At 37.3% G+C, this 22,767-nt stretch overlaps 1 protein-coding gene across 3 annotated transcripts in view; it reads right to left on the bottom strand.

The window, feature by feature from the left end:
- The window catches only part of CDK14 (cyclin dependent kinase 14), a 606,215-nt gene that overhangs the window by 418,461 nt on the left and 164,987 nt on the right, over positions 1–22,767 (bottom strand). For all 3 annotated transcript variants that reach the window (XR_006196800.1, XM_042917477.1, XM_042917471.1), the window contains exon 5: positions 5,100–5,179. Coding sequence is in view for 2 of the 3 variants with exons in the window: in XM_042917477.1 (XP_042773411.1) it covers positions 5,100–5,179 (80 nt within the window). In the remaining variant the exon portion in view is untranslated. The remainder of the gene's footprint in view (positions 1–5,099; positions 5,180–22,767) is intronic.

The raw sequence follows: 22,767 nt of genomic DNA, 5'->3' as shown, positions 1-22,767 counted from the left end.
AGATCTGAGGACACCTTTAGATTGAGAGTGAGGGGATGGAGAACTATTTATCATGCTCCTGGAAGCCAAAAGAAAGCTGGAGTAGCCATACTTATATCAGACAAACTAGACTTTAAATTAAAGGCTGTAACAAGAGATGAAGAAGGGCATTATATAATAATCACAGGGTCTATCCACCAGGAAGAGCTAACTATTATAAATGTCTATGCGCCAAATACCCGAGCCCCCAGATATATAAAACAATTACTCATAAACATAAGCAACCTTATTGATAAGAATGTGGTCATTGCAGGGGACTTTAACACCCCACTTACAGAAATGGATAGATCATCTAGACACACAGTCAATAAAGAAACAAGGGCCCTGAATGATACATTGGATCAGATGGACTTGACAGATATATTTAGAACTCTGCATCCCAAAGCAACAGAATATACTTTCTTCTCGAGTGCACATGGAACATTCTCCAAGATAGATCATATACTGGGCCACAAAACAGCCCTTCATAAGTTTACAAGAATTGAAATTATACCATGCATACTTTCAGACCACAATGCTATGAAGCTTGAAATCAACCACAGGAAAAAGTCTGGAAAACCTCCAAAAGCATGGAGGTTAAAGAACACCCTACTAACGAATGAGTGGGTCAACCAGGCAATTAGAGAAGAAATTAAAACATATATGGAAACAAACGAAAATGAAAATACAACAATCCAAACGCTTTGGGATGCAGCAAAGGCAGTCCTGAGAGGAAAATACATTGCAATCCAGGCCTATCTCAAGAAACAAGAAAAATCCCAAATACAAAATCTAACAGCACACCTAAAGGAAATAGAAGCAGAACAGCAAAGGCAGCCTAAACCCAGCAGAAGAAGAGAAATAATAAAGATCAGAGCAGAAATAAACAATATAGAATCTAAAAAAACTGTAGAGCAGATCAACGAAACCAAGAGTTGGTTTTTTGAAAAAATAAACAAAATTGACAAACCTCTAGCCAGGCTTCTCAAAAAGAAAAGGGAGATGACCCAAATAGATAAAATCATGAATGAAAATGGAATGATTACAACCAATCCCTCAGAGATACAAACAATTATCAGGGAATACTATGAAAAATTATATGCCAGCAAATTGGACAACCTGGAAGAAATGGACAAATTTCTAAACACCCACACTCTTCCAAAACTCAATCAGGAGGAAATAGAAAGCTTGAACAGACCCATAACCAGCGAAGAAATTGAATCGGTTATCAAAAATCTCCCAACAAATAAGAGTCCAGGACCAGATGGCTTCCCAGGGGAGTTCTACCAGACATTTAAAGCAGAGATAATACCTATCCTTCTCAAGCTATTCCAAGAAATAGAAAGGGAAGGAAAACTTCCAGACTCATTCTATGAAGCCAGTATTACTTTGATTCCTAAACCAGACAGAGACCCAGTAAAAAAAGAGAACTACAGGCCAATATCCCTGATGAATATGGATGCAAAAATTCTTAATAAGATACTAGCAAATCGAATTCAACAGCATATAAAAAGAATTATTCACCATGATCAAGTGGGATTCATTCCTGGGATGCAGGGCTGGTTCAACATTCGCAAATCGATCAACGTGATGCATCACATTAACAAAAAAAAAGAGAAGAACCATATGATCCTGTCAATCGATGCAGAAAAGGCCTTTGACAAAATCCAGCACCCTTTCTTAATAAAAACCCTTGAGAAAGTCGGGATAGAAGGAACATACTTAAAGATCATAAAGGCCATTTATGAAAAGCCCACAGCTAACATCATCCTCAACAGGGAAAAACTGAGAGCTTTTTCCCTGAGATCAGGAACACGACAGGGATGCCCACTGTCACCGCTGTTGTTTAATATAGTGCTGGAAGTTCTAGCATCAGCAATCAGACAACAAAAGGAAATCAAAGGCATCAAAATTGGCAAAGATGAAGTAAGCTTTCGCTTTTTGCAGATGACATGATATTATACATGGAAAATCCGATAGACTCCACCAAAAGTCTGCTAGAACTGATACATGAATTCAGCAAAGTTGCAGGATACAAAATCAATGTGCAGAAATCAGTTGCATTCTTATACACTAACAATGAAGCAACAGAAAGACAAATGAAGAAACTGATCCCATTCACAATTGCACCAAGAAGCATAAAATACCTAGGAATAAATCTAACCAAAGATGTAAAAGATCTGTATGCTGAAAACTATAGAAAGCTTATGCAGGTAATTGAAGAAGATATAAAGAAATGGAAAGACATTCCCTGCTCATGGATTGGAAGAATAAATATTGTCAAAATGTCAATACTACCCAAAGCTATCTACACATTCAATGCAATCCCAATCAAAATTGCACCAGCATTCTTCTCGAAACTAGAACAAGCAATCCTAAAATTCATATGGAACCACAAAAGGCCCCGAATAGCCAAAGTAATTTTGAAGAAGAAGACCAAAGCAGGAGGCATCACAATCCCAGACTTTAGCCTCTACTACAAAGCTGTCATCATCAAGACAGCATGGTATTGGCATAAAAACAGACACATAGACCAATGGAATAGAATAGAAACCCCAGAACTAGACCCACAAACGTATGGCCAACTCATCTTTGACAAAGCAGGAAAGAACATCCAATGGAAAAAAGACAGTCTCTTTAACAAATGGTGCTGGGAGAACTGGACAGCAACATGCAGAAGGTTGAAACTAGACCACTTTCTCACACCATTCACAAAAATAAACTCAAAATGGATAAAGGACCTGAATGTGAGACAGGAAACCATCAAAACCTTAGAGGAGAAAGCAGGAAAAGACCTCTCTGACCTCAGCCGTAGCAATCTCTTACTCGGCACATCCCCAAAGGCAAGGGAATTAAAAGCAAAAGTGAATTACTGGGACCTTATGAAGATAAAAAGCTTCTGCACAGCAAAGGAAACAACCAACAAAACTAAAAGGCAACCAACGGAATGGGAAAAGATATTTGCAAATGACACATCGGACAAAGGGCTAGTATCCAAAATCTATAAAGAGCTCATCAAACTCCACACCCGAAAAACAAATAACCCAGTGAAGAAATGGGCAGAAAACATGAATAGACACTTCTCTAAAGAAGACATCCGGATGGCCAACAGGCACATGAAAAGATGTTCAACGTCGCTCCTTATCAGGGAAATACAAATCAAAACCACACTCAGATACCACCTCACGCCAGTCAGAGTGGCCAAAATGAAGAAATCAGGAGACTATAGATGCTGGAGAGGATGTGGAGAAACGGGAACCCTCTTGCACTGTTGGTGGGAATGCAAATTGGTGCAGCCGCTCTGGAAAGCAGTGTGGAGGTTCCTCAGAAAATTAAAAATAGACCTACCCTATGACCCAGCAATAGCACTGCTAGGAATTTATCCAAGGGATACAGGAGTACTGATGCATAGGGGCACCTGTACCCCAATGTTTATAGCGGCACTCTCAACAATAGCCAAATTATGGAAAGAGCCTAAATGTCCATCAACTGATGAATGGATAAAGAAACTGTGGTTTATATACACAATGGAATACTACGTGGCAATGACAAAAAATGAAATATGGCCTTTTGTAGCAACATGGATGGAACTGGAGAGTGTGATGCTAAGTGAAATAAGCCATACAGAGAAAGACAGATACCATATGGTTTCACTCTTATGTGGATCCTGAGAAACATAACAGAAACCCATGGGGGAGGGGAAGGAAAAAAAAAAAAAAAAAGAGGTTAGAGTGGGAGAGAGCCAAAGCATAAGAGACTGTTAAAAACTGAGAACAAACTAAGGGTTGATGGGGGGTGGGAGGGAGGGCAGGGTGGATGATGGGTATTGAGGAGGGCACCTTTTGGGATGAGCACTGGGTGTTGTATGGAAACCAATTTGACAGTAAATTTCATATATTAAAAAATAAAAAAAAATAAAAAAAAATTTATTTATTGCAGTAAGTCACTCATAGTTATCTTGTGGACCAGGTACAGTTCCTTCAATGCAAAAAATAAAACGAAGTCTTCTGTTGAGATAATTTGTACTTTTCAAAATGTAATGGAGGTGTAGTATAATGCTAAGTGAAATAAGTCAGAGAAAGACAAATACCATATGATTTCACTTATATTTGGAATTTAAGAAAAAAATGAACAAAGAGAAACAAAACAACCCAAAAAACAGACTCTTAACTATACAGAACAAACTGACGGCTACCAGAGAGGAGATCAGTGGGGGGATGGGTGAAATAGGTGAAGGAAGAGGATTAAGAATATGCTTATCATGAGGAGCACTGAGTAATGCATAGAATTGTTGAATCACTATATAGTACATCTGAAACTAATATAAAACAATGTTAAGTATGCTGGAATTAAATTTTTTTTAAAGCATAGTGGGGGTAAAGCTGTTAATACCAAAAGTTCTGAAACTGAACTGAAAAGTTCCCACTAATAAAAATATATTTTATTCTCTTGAGAGTAGAGAAACTATGTACAAATGGAGCAAAATATAAAGCAATTTTATTTCATAAAAATTAAAAATATATATGCAACAAATTATATAATAAATGGAATCTTTAGAAAAATGACAGAATGAAAGAAAATATTACAAGATATATGATGCTAATATGTAAAGAGTATCTATAAATCAATAAGAAAAACCAATAGAAAATATAATAAAGGACAGGAACAAAGAAATCAAGAGAGAAAAAATACAAATGACTAATAAGATAGCAAGAACCCATCATTTGTAAGCACTTTTCATAAAAGTCATGAGTATAAAGTAATGCTAGATTAATCAATGTGTAGTTTAGAAACCCTGCAAACAAAACCAGGCATATAAAATTCCTCAGTTATAGTCTCACCATCAATACACAGCAGGAGGTTTTTTCCCCTCATCTGAGTATATGGGAGGATTGTCTTATTTTATTGAACATGACTTGATACGATTGCAGGAGGTACTGATTTTTAAATTTCAGTTTATACATTCCAATGTATATCTAACCATATAATTTACAAACTCAGCATATCCAGAAGCGAGTAATATTTAAACAGCCATAAGCATCAAGCAAACACAAAAGCAAAGATAAAGAGAAAATGCCTACCTTCCCTGATAGCTGTAAAAGGTGTACCTTCTTCTTCTTGCAGCCTGATCACCTTCAGGGCTACCAACTTCCCATTTACTCTGGCAGAAACAAAAGAAAAGATGAGAAGCGAATCCGTGAAAATATGTTCCCGTTATGGCTCTAATTTCCTTACAATTTATATTTTATGCATTTTTGCACTGAAAATGTCAATGACTCAATTATTCCACCACAACAAGGTTAATTTCAGTAAGGCTGGGAATTTTATATCATCATCATAAATATTCACATTTTAAATATTCACATTTAAAATATTCACTTGCCTCGTCCAAGATTTAACCGGTTTTCTGTAATTCACTTTATGTTTCCTCCAGAATGAAACTAGTGCTTATCAAAATCATCACACTTGATCAATTATTCTCAGATTAATTAGAAATCAAGGAGTCAAAATAACTCTCTCCCGTAGTTTTTCCAATTGCTCCTTTGTTTCCTAGGCTGAAATGTCTTCATCTTCAGTCTTAAACTGAGGTCATTCAATCCCAAGGTCTGAAACTCCACACTCAGCCTTCTCTCCTCATTTCCCTCTTCCCTTTTCCCTGTTCTTTCTCTCTCTCCATATCACCCATTCCTCCCTTTCTCATTTTTTACTAGAGCCTCCTAAAATTATATTTGGTCTGATTGTGTCTTGTGATACATACAGTATATCATCAAAATAAAAGTTATGAACATTTTACTATTATAAGATTACACAAGACTTATTCAAAGCAGATGGTTCTTCCAGACGCATTCTAAATATGTAGCGACTCTAATTAAAAGTAAGAGTGCGCTAGGCAGATAACTTTTTTATCTAGTAAATTCTGTTAACAAAACCATGACTATCTATACTGGTCTTCTAGTTGAATGCTCTACTTTCTACTTTATTAGACCTAGCAGCATACGTGGTTAATAAGAATAGGGAAAACAAACACACATTTAAAGTGTAAAAGATCCAAGAAGGCATTTGATGAAAGGTAAATCTCCCTGCTACATGCTCCTTCAGTCATCCAGCTCCCAGCATCTGAGGTCACCAGTTACCGTTGTTCATTTATACACACAGACACACACACACACACACACACACACACACACACACACGGCAGAATGCCATACAGAATATAGTGTACGTTGTTTTTAATAAATTTGGGGACATCCTTATAAATTCATAGAGAAAATCTTCTCCCGCTTTTGAAAGACCACAGAGTACTCCTTTGTATAAATATAGTACACTTTATTTATCCCAGTCTTCCACAGATGGTCATTTAGCATATTCCCAATTTTTGCTACTAAAACAATGATGGCAATAAATATTCTTGGACATGTAATTTCACCCATGCAAAAATATATCTGTAAGATAAATTCCTAAAAGTGGAACTGCAAGATCAAAATGTAGGTGCATATCTAAATTCTAATTCTGATGAATATTGGGAAATTATCCTATGTGGAGGCTCTATCAACTGACACTTCCAATGGCAAATGATAGGCACGCCTGTTACCCCTTCACTTGTACTATGCTACCAACCACTGACTCTGTCAATCTGATAGATAAAAATGGTTTCTCACTGCAATTTAAACTGCAACAAAAAGTCTTCAGAGCCTATGAAACCAGCAAACAAGAACTCATGTGGTCCAGAGAATCCAGTGCCTAAGTCTAAAATAAGGAATGTGAATGTCTCCTTTTTAAGAACTGTATCCAATTGGTCTTTTTTTGCTAAAAAAAAAAAAAAAAAAAAAAAACTGCTACAGACACAACTTGAAAAGTCCAAGGAATCATCACAGCCCAGCCACCTTAGCGGCATTCCTTGTCGCACTGATTATTGGAATACATTATTGGCTACAGTCATGGGATAAGGAGATCTGATTATAAAGTTCCACAGTGTGCCATCTTCTCAAGGTTAAGAGTTGTGTTTATTTTCTCTCGTCTTTCATCTAGGATGACAGGCCAACTGCTTTTCTGCTCTGCATCTCTTCTCTCTTTGTACATTACCTTCATTTCTCCAATCCCGACTGGGCTCCAGGTACCCAGGTGCAGGCCAAAAATTGCTACGCACATGGAGTTCAACTGGAGACTGGACCTTGAGCTCTCACTTTGTCCTTTATGACTAAGGGCGGGGGGTGGGGGGTGCTTTGGCGGGGCTGGAGGCTGGGATGCAGTCAGTGCTGACATCTGCACAGATTTTTCTCAGCCCAGTTGAGCTCATCACTGGCTCCCCAGGGGAGGCAGTAACTGATTCTGGGAACTGCTTGGAACTTTCCCCTCATTTACAGATATTTTCCCCTCACCCATAAAAAAACACACACAACCTTCTTCCCACAAAGCTTTTCTATTTCCCCTGAGATCGTTAACTTATATGCACCATGAACTGAATTCTAGAATACAGGGAATTCATGTTTTTAAAGGTTATATACTTAAAACACTCTCAGATCATGAAACGATAATTCATTTCCCTATAATACACTGAAAGGAGATAAACCTTCAACTGAACCAATACTTATTCTTTAAACGCAACTAGAGACAGAACACCTTTAAATAATTTCATAGACTAATGTGCATTATTTTTGTGGTGAAAAAGATTTTGAACCTATTACTATAATAACTGCATAAAAATACAAGATCCAGGTTGATGGAATTCAGATTCTAAAGCATAATTCTCTATGAATTGAAAATCCATGCATTAATTTCTTATGATAATCATAACAGTTAAAAACACTGAGTTTTATGTATTACATCACATAACACTAAAAATTTCCTGAAATTTTATAGTAGACTATTAACTCCAGGCGTGAAGTAACATTTTTCTGTTTCATTAACTGTTATGTGTCCAGTGTCTAAAACTGCTTGGTACAGAGTACACTCTCAAAAACTTTTATTGAATGAATGAATATTACTAATGTCAATATACTGATAATTCCTTTCTTATACCTGAAAGGTAACTCAAGAATAAAGTATAATAATTATTGTTTTCAAAAGTTTCAGAAATCCCAAAATTCAATAAAGTTTTCAGTATCTTCTTTCATGTCTGGTTTAAGTATTTATTTTCTTTTTTTCAAATTAAATGTGTAGTCTCTTTGATTTTGATGCATGTGGATATGATAAGTTTTCATTTCCCCAAAGTTTTAGTTTATAGAGTGCTTTGGTAGTTAATCCCTTTGCACCCAACAGCTGTGTTTCAAAACCCCACTACCCTTAAATAATCTGAGCCTGGACTACTCACCAAGTATCTCCCTTTTCTTCAGCTGCTTTAGTGGTCTCCCATTAGGAATCACATTGATTATCAAATTGCTCTTTAACCTTAGCGTCACTGTGACTTCTCTGTTCTTAATTAGTTTTTCTCTACCTGTCTGGACATTCACCAACTACTGAATCCCTCAGTTCTAAAGCCTAGTAAAAACATTAAGTCACTGGCTCCACCTTTGGGGGAAAAAAATAACATTACTAACTTTCTAATGTTTAACTTTGATGCATTTTTTTAACCTTTAGCATATAGACTAAAATACTTGAAATTCCAAGTTACTAACTCTAACAAAACGTCATTTTTTAAAGATATCAAAAGAAGATACTTGTTATTCTATGAAAATAACATTGAATAATAATGTAGAAAAGAACACGTTTGTATCTAGTAACTACCTTGTGTAGTTGAAACTATTTTATTAAAGATTCAAAACATATTCTTCAAACATTGATTTCAGTTCTATAGAATAATTACAACTCTAAATGAATCAAAAAATTAAGGCTGTTTACAGGAAAACACTGAAGATTCCTCTTTAATAAGTCTCATTAATTAAATCAAAAGCTAATGAATAGAAGGCAATCAAGGCTTGATTGGCAGTGGAGGCGTTAATTCAGGTGAATAACATGGTAAAAAAAATACCTTAAATTGTGTTACTAATACTACATTCTATTGGAGATACTACCAGGTTTCATCTAGTTATCCTGAGCTATTTAAGGAGCTACTTTACTTTCAGAGATTCCTTACAATTCTCTAATATTTCCAACAACTGCTTGGCCTCGTTGTGAGGCTGACTTCAGGCCCAAGGATGAGTGACTCACTGCTTTAGTCTGCCTGTCACATGGGAAGAACCGTCGAGGGCAGGATGAGGAAAAGCCAGGGAAATTCCCAAGCACAGAGCCATCCACACACAGAGACAGAGAATACTGGGTGTCCTGACAGAGCCATGTTGAAGTGGATCCAGCTTTCAAACTGTATCTAACCACAAATCCAAATCTCTATGGACTTCAGAAACTGTCCACAGTTCTGTATGCCCTAAGGTTGTAAATAACAAAATTCTCTTGTGAGAATAAAACAAGACCTAAGAATTTTGAAGAAGGAGCACAGCCTATTCATTTCTTCGTGCATTTGTTCATTTGTTCATTTAAAATTGGTGAAACCTATACAGGAAAATGCCCCAGTTAGGGTAAAATTTCCAGGTTGAAATGATGATGCACAAAAAGAACTACCTTACAAGCAAAAATTCTCGAAGGGAAGCCCTAAGGTTTTCTATTCCATTAGTTACCTCATATTCATAGGATAATTTAGTATAGTAAAACAAAATTACAAGTATTATCTAGGTCATCTTTTTTTTTTTCAATATATGAAGTTTATTGTCAAATTGGTTTCCATACAACACCCAGTGCTCATCCCAAAAGGTGCCCTCCTCAATACCCATCATCCACCCTCCCCTCCCTCCCACCCCCCATCAACCCTCAGTTTGTTCTCAGTTTTTAACAGTCTCTTATGCTTTGGCTCTCTCCCACTCTAACCTCTTTTTTTTTTTCCTTCCCCTCCCCCATGGATTTCTGTTATGTTTCTCAGGATCCACATGAGAGTGAAAACATGTGGTATCTGTCTTTCTCTGTATGGCTTATTTCACTTAGCATCACACTCTCCAGTTCCATCCATGTTGCTACAAAGGGCCATATTTCATTCTTTCTCATTGCCACGTAGTACTCCATTGTGTATATAAACCACAATTTTTTTTATCCATTCATCTGCTGATGGACATTTAGGCTCTTTCCATAGTTTGGCTATTGTTGAGAGTGCTGCTACAAACATTGGGGTACAAGTGCCCCTATGCATCAGTACATTGGGTAAATTCCTAGTCAATTGGAATTGGGTAAATTCCTAGCAGTGCTATTGCTGGGTCATAGGGTAGGTCTATTTTTAATTTTTTGAGGAACCTCCACACTGTTTTCCAGAGTGGCTGTACCAGTTTGCATTCCCACCAACAGTGCAAGAGGGTTCCCGTTTCTCCACATCCTCTCCAGCATCTATAGTCTCCTGATTTGTTCATTTTGGCCACTCTGACTGGCGTGAGGTGATATCTGAGTGTGGTTTTGATTTGTATTTCCCTGATGAGGAGCGACGCAGGGCTGGTTCAACATTCGCAAATCAATCAATGTGATACATCACGTTAATAAAAGAAAAGATAAGAACCATATGATCCTGTCAATCGATGCAGAAAAGGCCTTTGACAAAATTCAGCATCCTTTCTTAATAAAAACCCTCGAGAAAGTTGGGATAGAAGGAACATACTTAAAGATCATAAAAGCCATTTATGAAAAGCCCACAGCTAACATCATCCTCAATGGGGAAAAACTGAGAGCTTTTTCCCTGAGATCAGGATCATGACAGGGATATCCACTCTCACCGCTGTTGTTTAACATAGGTCATCTTTGAAAAGAGTGTCCATGTGCTAGCACCTTAAGAAATTATGTCTAGATGATACAAAGGAAATTAAGGCAATATACCTAAAAGAAATTTAATGTACTCTGGAAAATTTAATACATTCTGCCTCTCTTCTATTATGACTTTGTCTCAAGAGAAACTGCGAGGAAATAATACCAAGTACAGACAGATACAATGTTTGCTTCCTTACTGTATTCATCTAGAAGCAACAGAAGGCAATGTGGATACTACTCAGGAAATGACAGTGGCAAGCTAGAGTGTATCAAGGACAATATTTTGGGCTGAATTTATAAATTTTCAGCAAAGTCATTAAAAACATTTTAAAGATACTATTAATAGGGCTTCTTTTATTAATTCCCTCTTAAGACACTGATTAAAGTGCTGACTATATTGTACTACATTTATACTTCAAAAATTTACAATTTAACTAAATACTTCTCTTGCTATCTCCACCTAAATTCAATTTTTATTCAGGGGCAAATGAGAAATCATCTCAATAGTATTAAATCTTTACAATTCTGCAATATCCTAAAAGTGCTATTTACTATGTTTTGTTATGGAAAAATAAATTAGAATTTCAAGGTAAGTTGCCAGAAATTACACTTCATCCTAATCTTCATAAAAATAATAGACAGAGAAGAGGAAGACTAATGCTATTTCTATTAAATTAATTTCTTTTTCTTGGGGCGCCTGGGTGGCTCAGTCAGTTGAGCTACTGACTTTGGCTCAGGTCATGATCTCATGGTTTGTGAGTTTGAGCCCGACGTCGGCTCTGTGCTGACAGCTCAGAGCCTGGAGCCTGCTTCTGATTCTGTGTCTCCCATTCTCTCTCTGCCCCTGCCCCACTCATGCTCTGTCTCTCTCTGTCTCAGAAATAAACATTAAAATTTTTTAATAAATAAATAAATAAAATTAATTTCTTTTTCTAATAAAATTCAAAGATGAAAAAGAGTATAGTATAATGGCTATTTATTAGAATGAGACCAACGATGCAAAACGTCTGAGGACTTAATGCAATAAGAAAAGGGTCTGTTCAAGCAATAATTATAACCTTTTATAAAAGAATGATTGCTACTAAAGCATAATTCATCATTAGCAATGTTTCATCAAATATACGAACTCATGATACTTTGAATCAAATTTAGAGTGACATATATTGTTCACGGGAGAAAACAGAATAATTACATTTCAACAATTTTAAGCCAGCCAACTCTGCACCTTTCCAAAAATAAAATCTGTCAACAAAGGATTTGAGAGTCATTACCTTGCAAGCAGAAGTGACCTGAATGATCATTCAGGCTCCCAAGCAAAAAGATCTTCCCTGATCTGACTGTCTCTCCTTGTCCTCACTCCCTAGAACAAAGCAGCTCCTCAAAAGACTTGATGGAACACACCTCCCCTAAAACACCCCAAATTTTTTAGTTCTTACGTTCAGCCAAAATTTGCTTCCTGTAACTTTCTCTCTCTGATTCAAGTTCTGAATCCTCAAAAACTAAACTAAATGTTCTTCCATAAAATTAATTAATTGATGTAATTAATTAAAACTTAAATAAGTTTTAATATCCTGCCCCTAACTCAACAATGATTCTGTGCTTAGGATAAAGGATGAACAACACAGACATGATCCCTGCACTTAGGTCTTACCAAGGAGACAGACATTAAGTGTCAAAGACAAGGAGGAAGGTCTCACCCATCGAAGATGGAACAATTTAATCAACTATTATCTGTGACTGAATGTTATGAAATATGTTTAAATAAGTAAGTTAATAATGAGACAAAAAAAATAACCATAGGAGTCTTATTTGGAGGGCACTACACAACCATATCATAGTTTCAAAACTGTTGAAGAAAAGATATCAAGCATTTGCCTTCCCTTTTCATATACGGTGTCCTTCAATCTAATCAGGTAGTTGATATGTGGAAGTTTCTGTTTATAGATGCACTGCATATAACAAATGAAGAATGATAGAATTTAACACAATTCTTTTTTTTAAGTTTATTTATTTATTTTGAGAGAGCAGGGGGGAGAAGCAGAGAGGAAGAGAGAGAAACCCAAGGAGGCTTCACACTGTCAGTGCAGAGCCTGATGCAGGGCTTGAACCCATGAACTGTGAGATCATGACCTGAACCAAAATCAAGAATCAGACACTTTTAACCGACTGAGCCACCCAGGATCCCCTTAAATAACACCATTCTTAACCACACTTACTTAATGGACTATTAATGGTTGCTAAAAACATAAAAAGAGGCTACCAGATATCATACACCTCCTGATGGAAACACTCATTCCCGCCATGGAACAGATCCCCCCTGAATGTGACCGAATCTCAATCTAACCTACTTATTTTAAGGAGATAATGTAACAAGTTAAATGATACCATTGGGACACAACAGAAAAATTTAGAATATAGGATAAAGGGAAAAGAATAAAGCAAAAATGAACCTGTCTCTTCAACAAATAAATCCGAAGGGTAAAAACAATAAGAGAGGAACCAAAAGACTAAAAGAGATGGAACGACTGTACAAAAGCTCAGAGGCAGAGAACAGGGAGTGTTAAACAAAAACATAAGAAGGAAAGAGTGACAGGAGCTGGTTAAGGAGGCACTTGGAAAGAGGAATAGAAGCGCAAGATTATGGAGGTCCTTAAGAGCCACAGAAAAGATTGATTTAGGGGCGCCTGGGTGGCGCAGTCGGTTAAGCGTCCGACTTCAGCCAGGTCACGATCTCGCGGTCCGTGAGTTCGAGCCCCGCGTCAGGCTCTGGGCTGATGGCTCGGAGCCTGGAGCCTGTTTCCGATTCTGTATCTCCCTCTCTCTCTCTGCCCCTCCCCCGTTCATGCTCTGTCTCTCTCTGTCCCAAAAATAAATAAAAAACGTTGAAAAAAAAAAAATTTAAAAAGAAAAGATTGATTTAAAAAACAGAAACAAAAAAAGAGAGGTGCCTCAGTGGTTCAGTTGGTTAAGCGTCTTACTCAATTTCTGCTCAGGTAATGATCTTGTGGTTTGTGAGATCAAGCCCCGCATCAGGCTCTGTGCTGACAGTACAGAGCCTGCTTGGGATTCTCTCTCTCTCTCTCTCTCTCTCTCTCTCTCTCTCTCTTTCTCTCTGCCCCTCGCTTGCTCTCACTCTAAATAAATAAATAAATAAATAAACAAACAAACAAACATAAAAGAAAAGAAAATAAAACAAACAAAACACCCCAAAACACTGGGGGAATCTAAAGAAAGGAAATGTTATAATTAAATTATAAGTGAATGAACAAACACAAACAAAGTATCTGCAGCTCACTCACTATGGTGTAGAGAATGGCCTGAAGGAACACAACAGTGGGAGCAAGGGAGGGAGGTCAGGAGCTGTTGCAGTGGTCTCAGGGAAAGATGGTGGCCGCAAAAAACCAGTGTATTGATAAGAGGAATTAGAAAAGGAAAATGATACTCTGAAGAGAGAAATAACAACCTGTGAGGATAAATGGCATTGGGCATAGGGAATGGTGCAAAGGATGATTCCAAATGTTCTGACTTCAGTGTCTGGGGTGGACACAGGTACCATTTAGAATTGACGGAAACGAAGGAAGAGGAGATTGTAAACAGAGTACCAAGGAGTCTGAGAGCGCCCCCAGTGGAGACACATAGTAAGTACTGGTATTTGTGGATCTGGATCTCAGCACACAAGTCGAGACTAGACATAAATATTTGTGAATCGTTTGGAGGACTTCAAGGGAAGTAATAACCTCAAGAGACAGCCAGTTTTCTGTTGAAGCAGAAGTTAAGGAAACTTCAGAAAGAGGTAAAGGATATGTTTGTTGATCAGAGGATGATGCTCTAGATCTAGAAGACAGAGGAGGATCCCGAAGGACAGGGGAAAGGGACAGTGTAAAAGATATACTGAGAAATAAAGGGGGTAAGGTCAGAGAGATAGCAGATGATCAGGGAGTTTATACCTTGGGTAGTGCCCATGGTAAGCAGTGATGCAAGCAGAGGAGACTCCATCCTGACAGTCCCTAGGAAGCAGGTGGAATGGGGGCTGCTGCTTTGGCTGCCCCTCAGCACAGCTGCCCCTCAGCCTTAGGCAAAGCATGGAGAGGGCCTGGGCCAGCCTCTGCAGCTGTGTGGAAATTAAGGCGCAAGTTCTCAATGCTGGCTACATTCTAGAATCAACTGGGCAGCTTTAAAACATATCCATGCCTGGCCCCACCCCTGATTTATTTGGGGGTGGGGTGGGGTCCTGGCATCTGTATTTTTAAAAACACCCTTGGGTGTTGAGAAACACTCTGTTAAACCTTCAAGTTCCTACATCAACTTCTCATTGCCTCTCTTCCTTTGTCTGTTCTCAAACACACTGAAGTCTCTTTTTTCACTATAAGCATTAAAAAATACTCAGCTATTTGAAATAGTTGAATAGCCCTCACAGTCTTGGTTGCAAGCTTGTGAGAGGTCTCTGCTGATTAGCCCCTTTTGAAATGTGATTGCCAGGACGTACACGCTACGAGATGTGGTCTGGTAAGTGTTGAGTGGACTGGGGTAGGACCCTGCCCCGTTCCATAAACTGAACGTACTTGTGCTACTTTGGCCTAAGCATGTTTTAAACTACGGGAGCCACAAAAATCTGTAAACTCTTATTCTTGCCAACAACTAAAACCTCTGAGTTTTCATGCACCCTACAATCACACCATTTCTAACTTGCCCTATGCCTCATAATTCACTTTTTAAACATGATTTCATGAGCTTGATTTATCCCTAATAAAATTCCAACTTGTCAGCAGCAACCAACTGCTCATGCCTCTCATGTATGTTCTAAATTCCAATCCTGATTTTGATGGGCCCTAGCTGTCCAGCCTTCTCTGTGTCCTAATCTGAGGTAGGAATGAAAACACTGAACAGGATGAGGCCCAAGGCAGTGCCCTTGGACACCACTTGACCCTCACCCCATCCACCTTTCTGGGGACCCAGCTTCATTAATTGTCTTCTCTTTCTTCCTCTTTCTTTCTCTCTCTCCTCCCTCTTCTTTTCACTTCCAGTCTCTCCAATGCATCTAGTCCTTCCTTTCCGTCTGTCCCAGACCACCGCACTGACCAACTACTTCTAACACTGGACTGTGCTAAAAAAAAATGTGCATCTGGCACACAATTAGGGCTCAGTAGTGAACAAATGAGTCAACCTCTTATCATGGAAAAGAGGTACTAGAAACCCTACTACTGTTAGGTATCCTTAACCAGCCTGTTTTAAATCCACCACCAGCAATAGCACAGCCCTCAAGTGCCTATCACACTTTTATCTGTCAGAACATAAACAGCCACATTTACCCACATTTGAAAAACAAACAAATATACAATAATCTATAATGTTTCGCTCCACCAGCTTAACAATCTGATCGGAAAAAGGAATTAGTTATTTAGAGATAATACGATTTTTATGAACTCTAAAATCACTATTCTGTTTTCTGACTACTCAGAAACCATCCATGTGATATTCTGTCCTAAAATATCACATTGGAGAAGGGGGAATGAGAAGGGGATGTGGGGAGAAGGTCACACCATTTCCCCTGGATCTGGTTCACAGAATCCATTGTCTCCTGCGAATATGTGGACGTCTCCAGGATGGTAATGCCTCTCCAGTTTTTCATAGCTCCTCAAGGATGACAGACAGTGATGAGACAGTCTCAACGCCCTATTTCTTCCAAATTCAGTGCAACAATCATATCAAGTCTTAAATCAAAACTCCTCTGAGAACCATAGTACTATCAAACTTCCCAAGACACTTGATAATTTAATTCACTCCCGTATCTGTTCTACATCTTGGTGCTGAGAGCTAATTCACTTGGTAGCAGTGACGTTCGCAAAACAGCTGGTGAGTAACTGTGCTGTTCTCTACCACTTTTCACCCCACTGGTGTCGTCTGTGTGTCAGTTTCAGATCTTACCCCCTTCCTGGGTTTCTGATGCTTCCTCTCCTTCCTTCACTGAGCTACACCCTGTATTGTGTTGATCTGGTGTGTGTTGGTTCCGTTTTGAGAGACTCTCATCATCCCTTTTGATGTTTTCACCTTTCGGAGTCCTAGGGCAATGGACTGTACCCTTCTCCATATTCTTCTGGAATACCTCCAAACGCAAAGAAACATTTTGGAGAGAGCAAGAAGGTCACATGCATGCAGCCTTTGAGGAGACTGCCTACCAGAGAAGAAATAAGACAGTATCAAGCAAATGAAATGCAAGGCGAGCAAAGGTTAACTTAAGTTGCTTAAAAAAATGAAACAAATAAAATAAAATAAAAGTAATGTAAAGGAATTAAAAACAAGGAGTGGAAGAACTGTCGACATATCAAAAAAAGGGGGGGGGGCAAAGCTTGGAAAAGATGACCAGGACACCCACAGATGTAAAGGTAGTTGATTACACATACTGCTGACATTACTAGAGAGGGGCATGTTTATTTGGTGAGATGGCAGAGTTTCATAAGAACAGAAGTAAAAAATGTAGTTCATTACAAGTTTTCAGAAATTGATTTTTCACATATAGTGAGATTTGAAACTTACTGTGTTAATTAGTCCTACAAATTTTTCTCCATAACACCCACCAATTTATCTCCCTAAACATGCAACACCCATGTGTGCTCATACACACTGAAACCTAAGGATGAAGGGATGGTGTGAAGGTAAAGAAAAAAAGAAGAAGTTGGCTTTTTCCCTGTTTTTCCCTAGTCCTGCTTTCAAGCACACTTATCTGGGGAAACATATTAGTGCCGTCTTTGAAAAGGCTACGTTTTACATTTCTAGAAAACTCAAATTTTCTCCTTCTGAGGTCAAGCTGCCACTTCAAATAGATTTTTATCTTCAGAAGCTTTTTCCGATGGAAAAGGCTTCAAAAATCAGAAAAGAAATGGATATATTTTTTGATGATAATATCATCTTTCCCTATCTTGTATTACATTATTTTATAGCTTATGCTTATATACTATATATCATACTATATCTAAATATAAAACATTGATTCCACTCATTCATAACTTTCTTTTTAAAAAGTCTAACTACAGCACCACCATCAGAGTGAGCCATTAACATGAGCTGGGATTAAAGAAGAAGATGAAGTCTGATGCTCAACCTTAGACCACTTCAAGCTTCCCGGTTCAAAGATACGTTTAAACCATAATGTTCCCATTTCTCTAATGGAGTCAGAAGTGCTCACCATTCTCCAGTTGAGGCACACATGTTCAGCAGCATAAGAGAGAAGTCAAGCTTCCACTCTCAGGAAAAAAAGCATCTCCAAAAAAGTTAAATGAGATCCACCAAAAAGCACATCACTGATTTACCACAAGTCTTTACGGAATCCCCAAATACTCATTGCCAAGTAGTGTCAACCACTGAGATCTTGCGTTTTCCATTCAAACATAGCCATACAAAATTAAGTGACGTTTGGAACAGCAGGATAAAACAATTAAAACAGCCCTGGAGAGCCATTAAGGCAGGGGTATTCAGAGTTCAGTCTATTTCTACCCATTCTAATAAAGACACACACACACACACACACACACACACACACACACACATCCAGTTTATGTTACAACCAGCATAGCAAGCTAGTATTTTCTTTTTTTGGTTTGGCTGCAAAGGCCCATGGAGAACCAACAAAGATAATTATTAAGATAACTTGGTTAAAGGATTAAGACTTATATCAAGTCAAGGATTATAAGTGATTTTTATTTTCTCCATTAAAATGTATTACTGTCATAATTATAGAAAATATGTCACTATTAAATACCTTTAAAATGAAATTTTAAAACAATATCAAGCAAAGTCAAATGTGTCTAGTTTGAATGAAGTCTTTTATGACAAAAAGGACTGGAGAAAGTGGAGAACAATGCTTAGGCATCATGAATTACTGCATCTAAATGATTATTCTAAAAATGAAAGTGGCATTAAAATGGACTGCTTTACAGGCAAGCAGGGTGCCAAAGTAAAAAAATGATTCAATTAAACATAGAGTTGAAAACAATCTACCTACACATGTTGAGGACCAGAGTTTATGTTAATTCATATATTACGAAAGAGCTGATTAAAGAAAGACATTTATAAAAATTATGTAAAATTGATATAATAAGATCTATACTAGTCTTACTTCCAAAACCTAGCAATAGAGCCAGAGTACAAATTAGCCTGATTTGGAATCAAATGGTTTTATACACAGCCAGTAAGCTTAAAATCAAAATAGTTGTCTTTAAGCCAAAAACAGCACTTGTATTGAACATCACTATTGTTAAAGTACCTATAGTGTGACAGGCCCTAGGCCAAGGACTTTATTTTCACTGTCTCATTTAATCCCTATAACAAATTTGCATGATAGATACTACTGTTATTTCCACTTTATAAAGAAACTGAGGCACAGTTCCAAATCACACAACCAGAAAAGGCAGCATCAGAATTTTCAGAAGGCTGGACTTCAGAACCCATACTTATACATTCCCTATGGGGGGAGCAATAATTATAGTGTGAACCACAGAAGAAAGGTACGCACACCCTCATATTCCTCCTTCATTCTACAAAGATGCTCTGCTTACATCAGTATACTTTTTTTCAGATACTTCTGATCTAATTATTTATTGTCAAAGCAATGTCACCATTCTTTGTGTCTTCTAATAATATTTTACAAACCTCAAAATAGATCAATATATGTTAAAATGGCATTAATTAGTCTTATCTTAATTGTAAAAGTAACACGTTTAGGGCAGAATGGTTGGCAAATACAGAAAACACTTTATATCAGTGATAATCCCATTACTCAGAGGTAAATTTGTCAACATGTGCATGTATCTTCTAGACTTTTTTTTCTGTGTGTAGATTTTTTTTTAATGGCATCCCACTTGCATATTTGGTCATTTTCTTTTTTGTTGTGGTTTAATAATATATCCTTTTACTGGATGAGATGAAACAAAAGTCCAGGAAGCCTCAAGTTCAAACAAGCTCACACTTCCCTTTTAAGGAAAATGGCCCCAGCACTTCTTTCTTTCATAAATTTCCACCACTTTCATTGTGATTTATTGGTGAAAGCGACCCTACTGGTCAAGCAATAGAGACCTGACCGAGGAAGCAAGTATAGGCCTGATGGCCACATGGGGGCAGAACCTTTGGGGCACAGTTCCTCGAGTTGTCCTGGCTGGAATTTAGTGTAATGGGAGTCCTCCACATCCAGTGACTGAAAGCAAGCAATCAAATCATCTCCAGGATAGATACACTAGAAGATTTTACTCTATGAACCCAGACCCATGACCTTAGGTTTGGAAGAATTAAGATCCATGGTAATCAAATGTGTAGTTGAAGAAGGAACTTCCTCTGCCCTGACTACAAATCTCTACTCCTAAGTGCCATCTGTCCAAATCTCTTCTCAACACTTAAAGAGTGTGATCACAGCATCCTTAAACACTTTCCCCAATCATTACATAGTTAATGTTTATTAGTTGAGCATGTATTAATAGCACTGTGACAGGTGCTGAAGAGTAAGATATATAAGAGTACATGATATACATATGAATATAAGTTACATACTTATGAGGAAGTAAAGGACATAGAAATCAAGGCAGTAACTGAGCCATGAAAAAAAGAAAAGAAAAAATTATTCTGACATTGGTTTAAGTGGTAAGGTTTATTCAAGACTATTGTAATAGCAAAGACAGAGACAGGGCTGAAATCTGAATACAAGAACAAGAGGGGATTTATAACAAATGAGCAGGTAGAGAGCCATTTATGGGTGGATGGAAAATTACTAAGGTAACATCAAGGACAGGTGGAATTCTTCCTAAACGGATCTAACAGGATTTTTGCTAAGGGAAGGCCAGAGCAACCAGATAGAAAGGGTGGGGAGATTTTATCTAAAGGGACTTGGCAGGATTCTTGCTAAGACTAGGCGGAGAAGGCCTGGAGAGGCTTTGTGCAAGGGGTTGAGGAAGACTGTGGCAAAGCCATGGTCTAGTCAAGAAGAGGGCTTAGAGGAGCATAGCTTAAGTTTAATCAAGGACAGCGTCTTTTCAGAAGCCAGGAAAGTCTCACAGTATGAGTGGGACTTGAGTTGGACCTTCAACATAGGATAGGCTGTGGACAGGTGAAAAGGGGAGGTAAGCTACTTACACAGAGGGATCTATAAACAAAGATGCAGAAGGAGGTGGAGAGACACAAAGTACAGAGAGCAAAAACTAGGAAATCAGTAGAACATAAAGAGCAGACCCAAGGTGGATGCCATGTCCACTACAGGACTGATCCAGTAATTAGATATTTGATCTTGCAGGACATCAACATTTTTATTGCCTGCTACACTTTTTTTTAGAGTAGAGCTTTCAATGAAGTAAAAGCTAGCATATCAACAACGTTCATCCAAAAAGTTAAATATACATTCCTAACCAATAAAGTCAATTTAACTAAGCTTATAAGTCTACTAAATGTACTTCATGACATATAGATTAAAACAGACTACAAAATTAATGTTTATAAATATATATTAAAATTAAAACATACTAAAAAATTAATAAAATTCTAGGATTTAAACTGTAGCTATGTATACATACTATAAAATATTTGGTGGCAAATCTTTATCGTAAAGACAAAGAAAGCCAAATACACAATCCACCTATGCTGCCTGCAGGGCTTGTAAGCAATAACATGTGTGTTTATCACCATCAAACAAGACATTAGCATCCTTTTCCTAAAGAGGATTCTTTTTGCCAAGCTTAGTGCTACAAAATAAGGAAAACTGACAAGGTCTTAACCAAAAGACTATTCAATAATGTTAAGTCTCAGCCACCAAATCTAGCTTCCAGTAAGAAATCTAATTTCTGTTCAGTGTGACAACATAATTTAGCCACTTTGAGAAGAAACCATGTTGAACGGCTTTTCCTCCTACTAAATGGCTTTTGTGGAGTCTGACTTCAACAAGCACTGCATGCATGAATGAATGATGTCAACTACTTCAAACAAGGGCTAAACCAGTAAACAGCTACAGATAGGACAGATTTCATAAGCTTTCCCTGATAGAATTATCTGTATAACTAAGGAATCACAAGTTAGCTTTCCTAAATGTCTCTCCTTTGTGTGTGTTAATCTTTTCAGACATAAACAGAAAGTTTCCCGATACGATTTTCAAGTTCAAAATGAGTGTTGGAGGATGAAGTCTCTGACTTCAGGAGCAACATATACTGGAAAGTAATTAGACACTGACTCAGTTTTTGCCTAAAATGAGGAATGGATACAAACATCATGACTCTCCCCAACTGTAGCAGATGAGAAATCTCATCCAGTTGAGGAATTCTCTTCCACAATAGCACCTTATATACAAATCTTAGTCCAGAAAAGAAATAAGACCTTAGCTAGTATAATATTTTATCTTATAATAAGTAAAAAAAGGTAATATATCTGTAAATTGGGTACATTGAATATATATCTAAATCTTTCTATGTCAAATACCTGCAAATAAAAGTCACTTAGTATTTATTTATCATTCTCTTTTTTTCTAAGACTTATTTTATACAATTTCCTTGTTAAAAAGTGAAATGTAGTTATATATACACATATGTATACACATGTATATGTACATCTGTAGTGATATATAGTATCTATATGTGTAGTAATATAAAACTTATTACAAAAAATAAACACTATGAACCTAATGTCCTGTGTCCATGATAGATAAACATCTTTGGTTATAACACATAGGATTACTGTTCCTTATTTCTTGGTTTTTAAATACACAAATATTTAAAGAAAACACATACTTTATTTTCTTCTTTTTACTATGATCTTAAAATCCAGACCACTAATTATTCAACTGGACTCAGATTATGAATTTTGCAAAGTGAGCAAGAATGATTAATTATGTGTCAGAGAAGCATCCAATCATTATACTACAAAAACTCACTCATTTTGAATGACTATGGGGAAAGTATGACTGAATTACAAAGAATATTTGGAAAAACAGGGAAATTTACTCATTTC

This window comes from Panthera leo, chromosome A2 (assembly GCF_018350215.1).
Source record: "Panthera leo isolate Ple1 chromosome A2, P.leo_Ple1_pat1.1, whole genome shotgun sequence".
Lineage (NCBI taxonomy): Eukaryota > Metazoa > Chordata > Mammalia > Carnivora > Felidae > Panthera > Panthera leo.
This window is presented reverse-complemented; position numbering and strand designations above follow the sequence as displayed.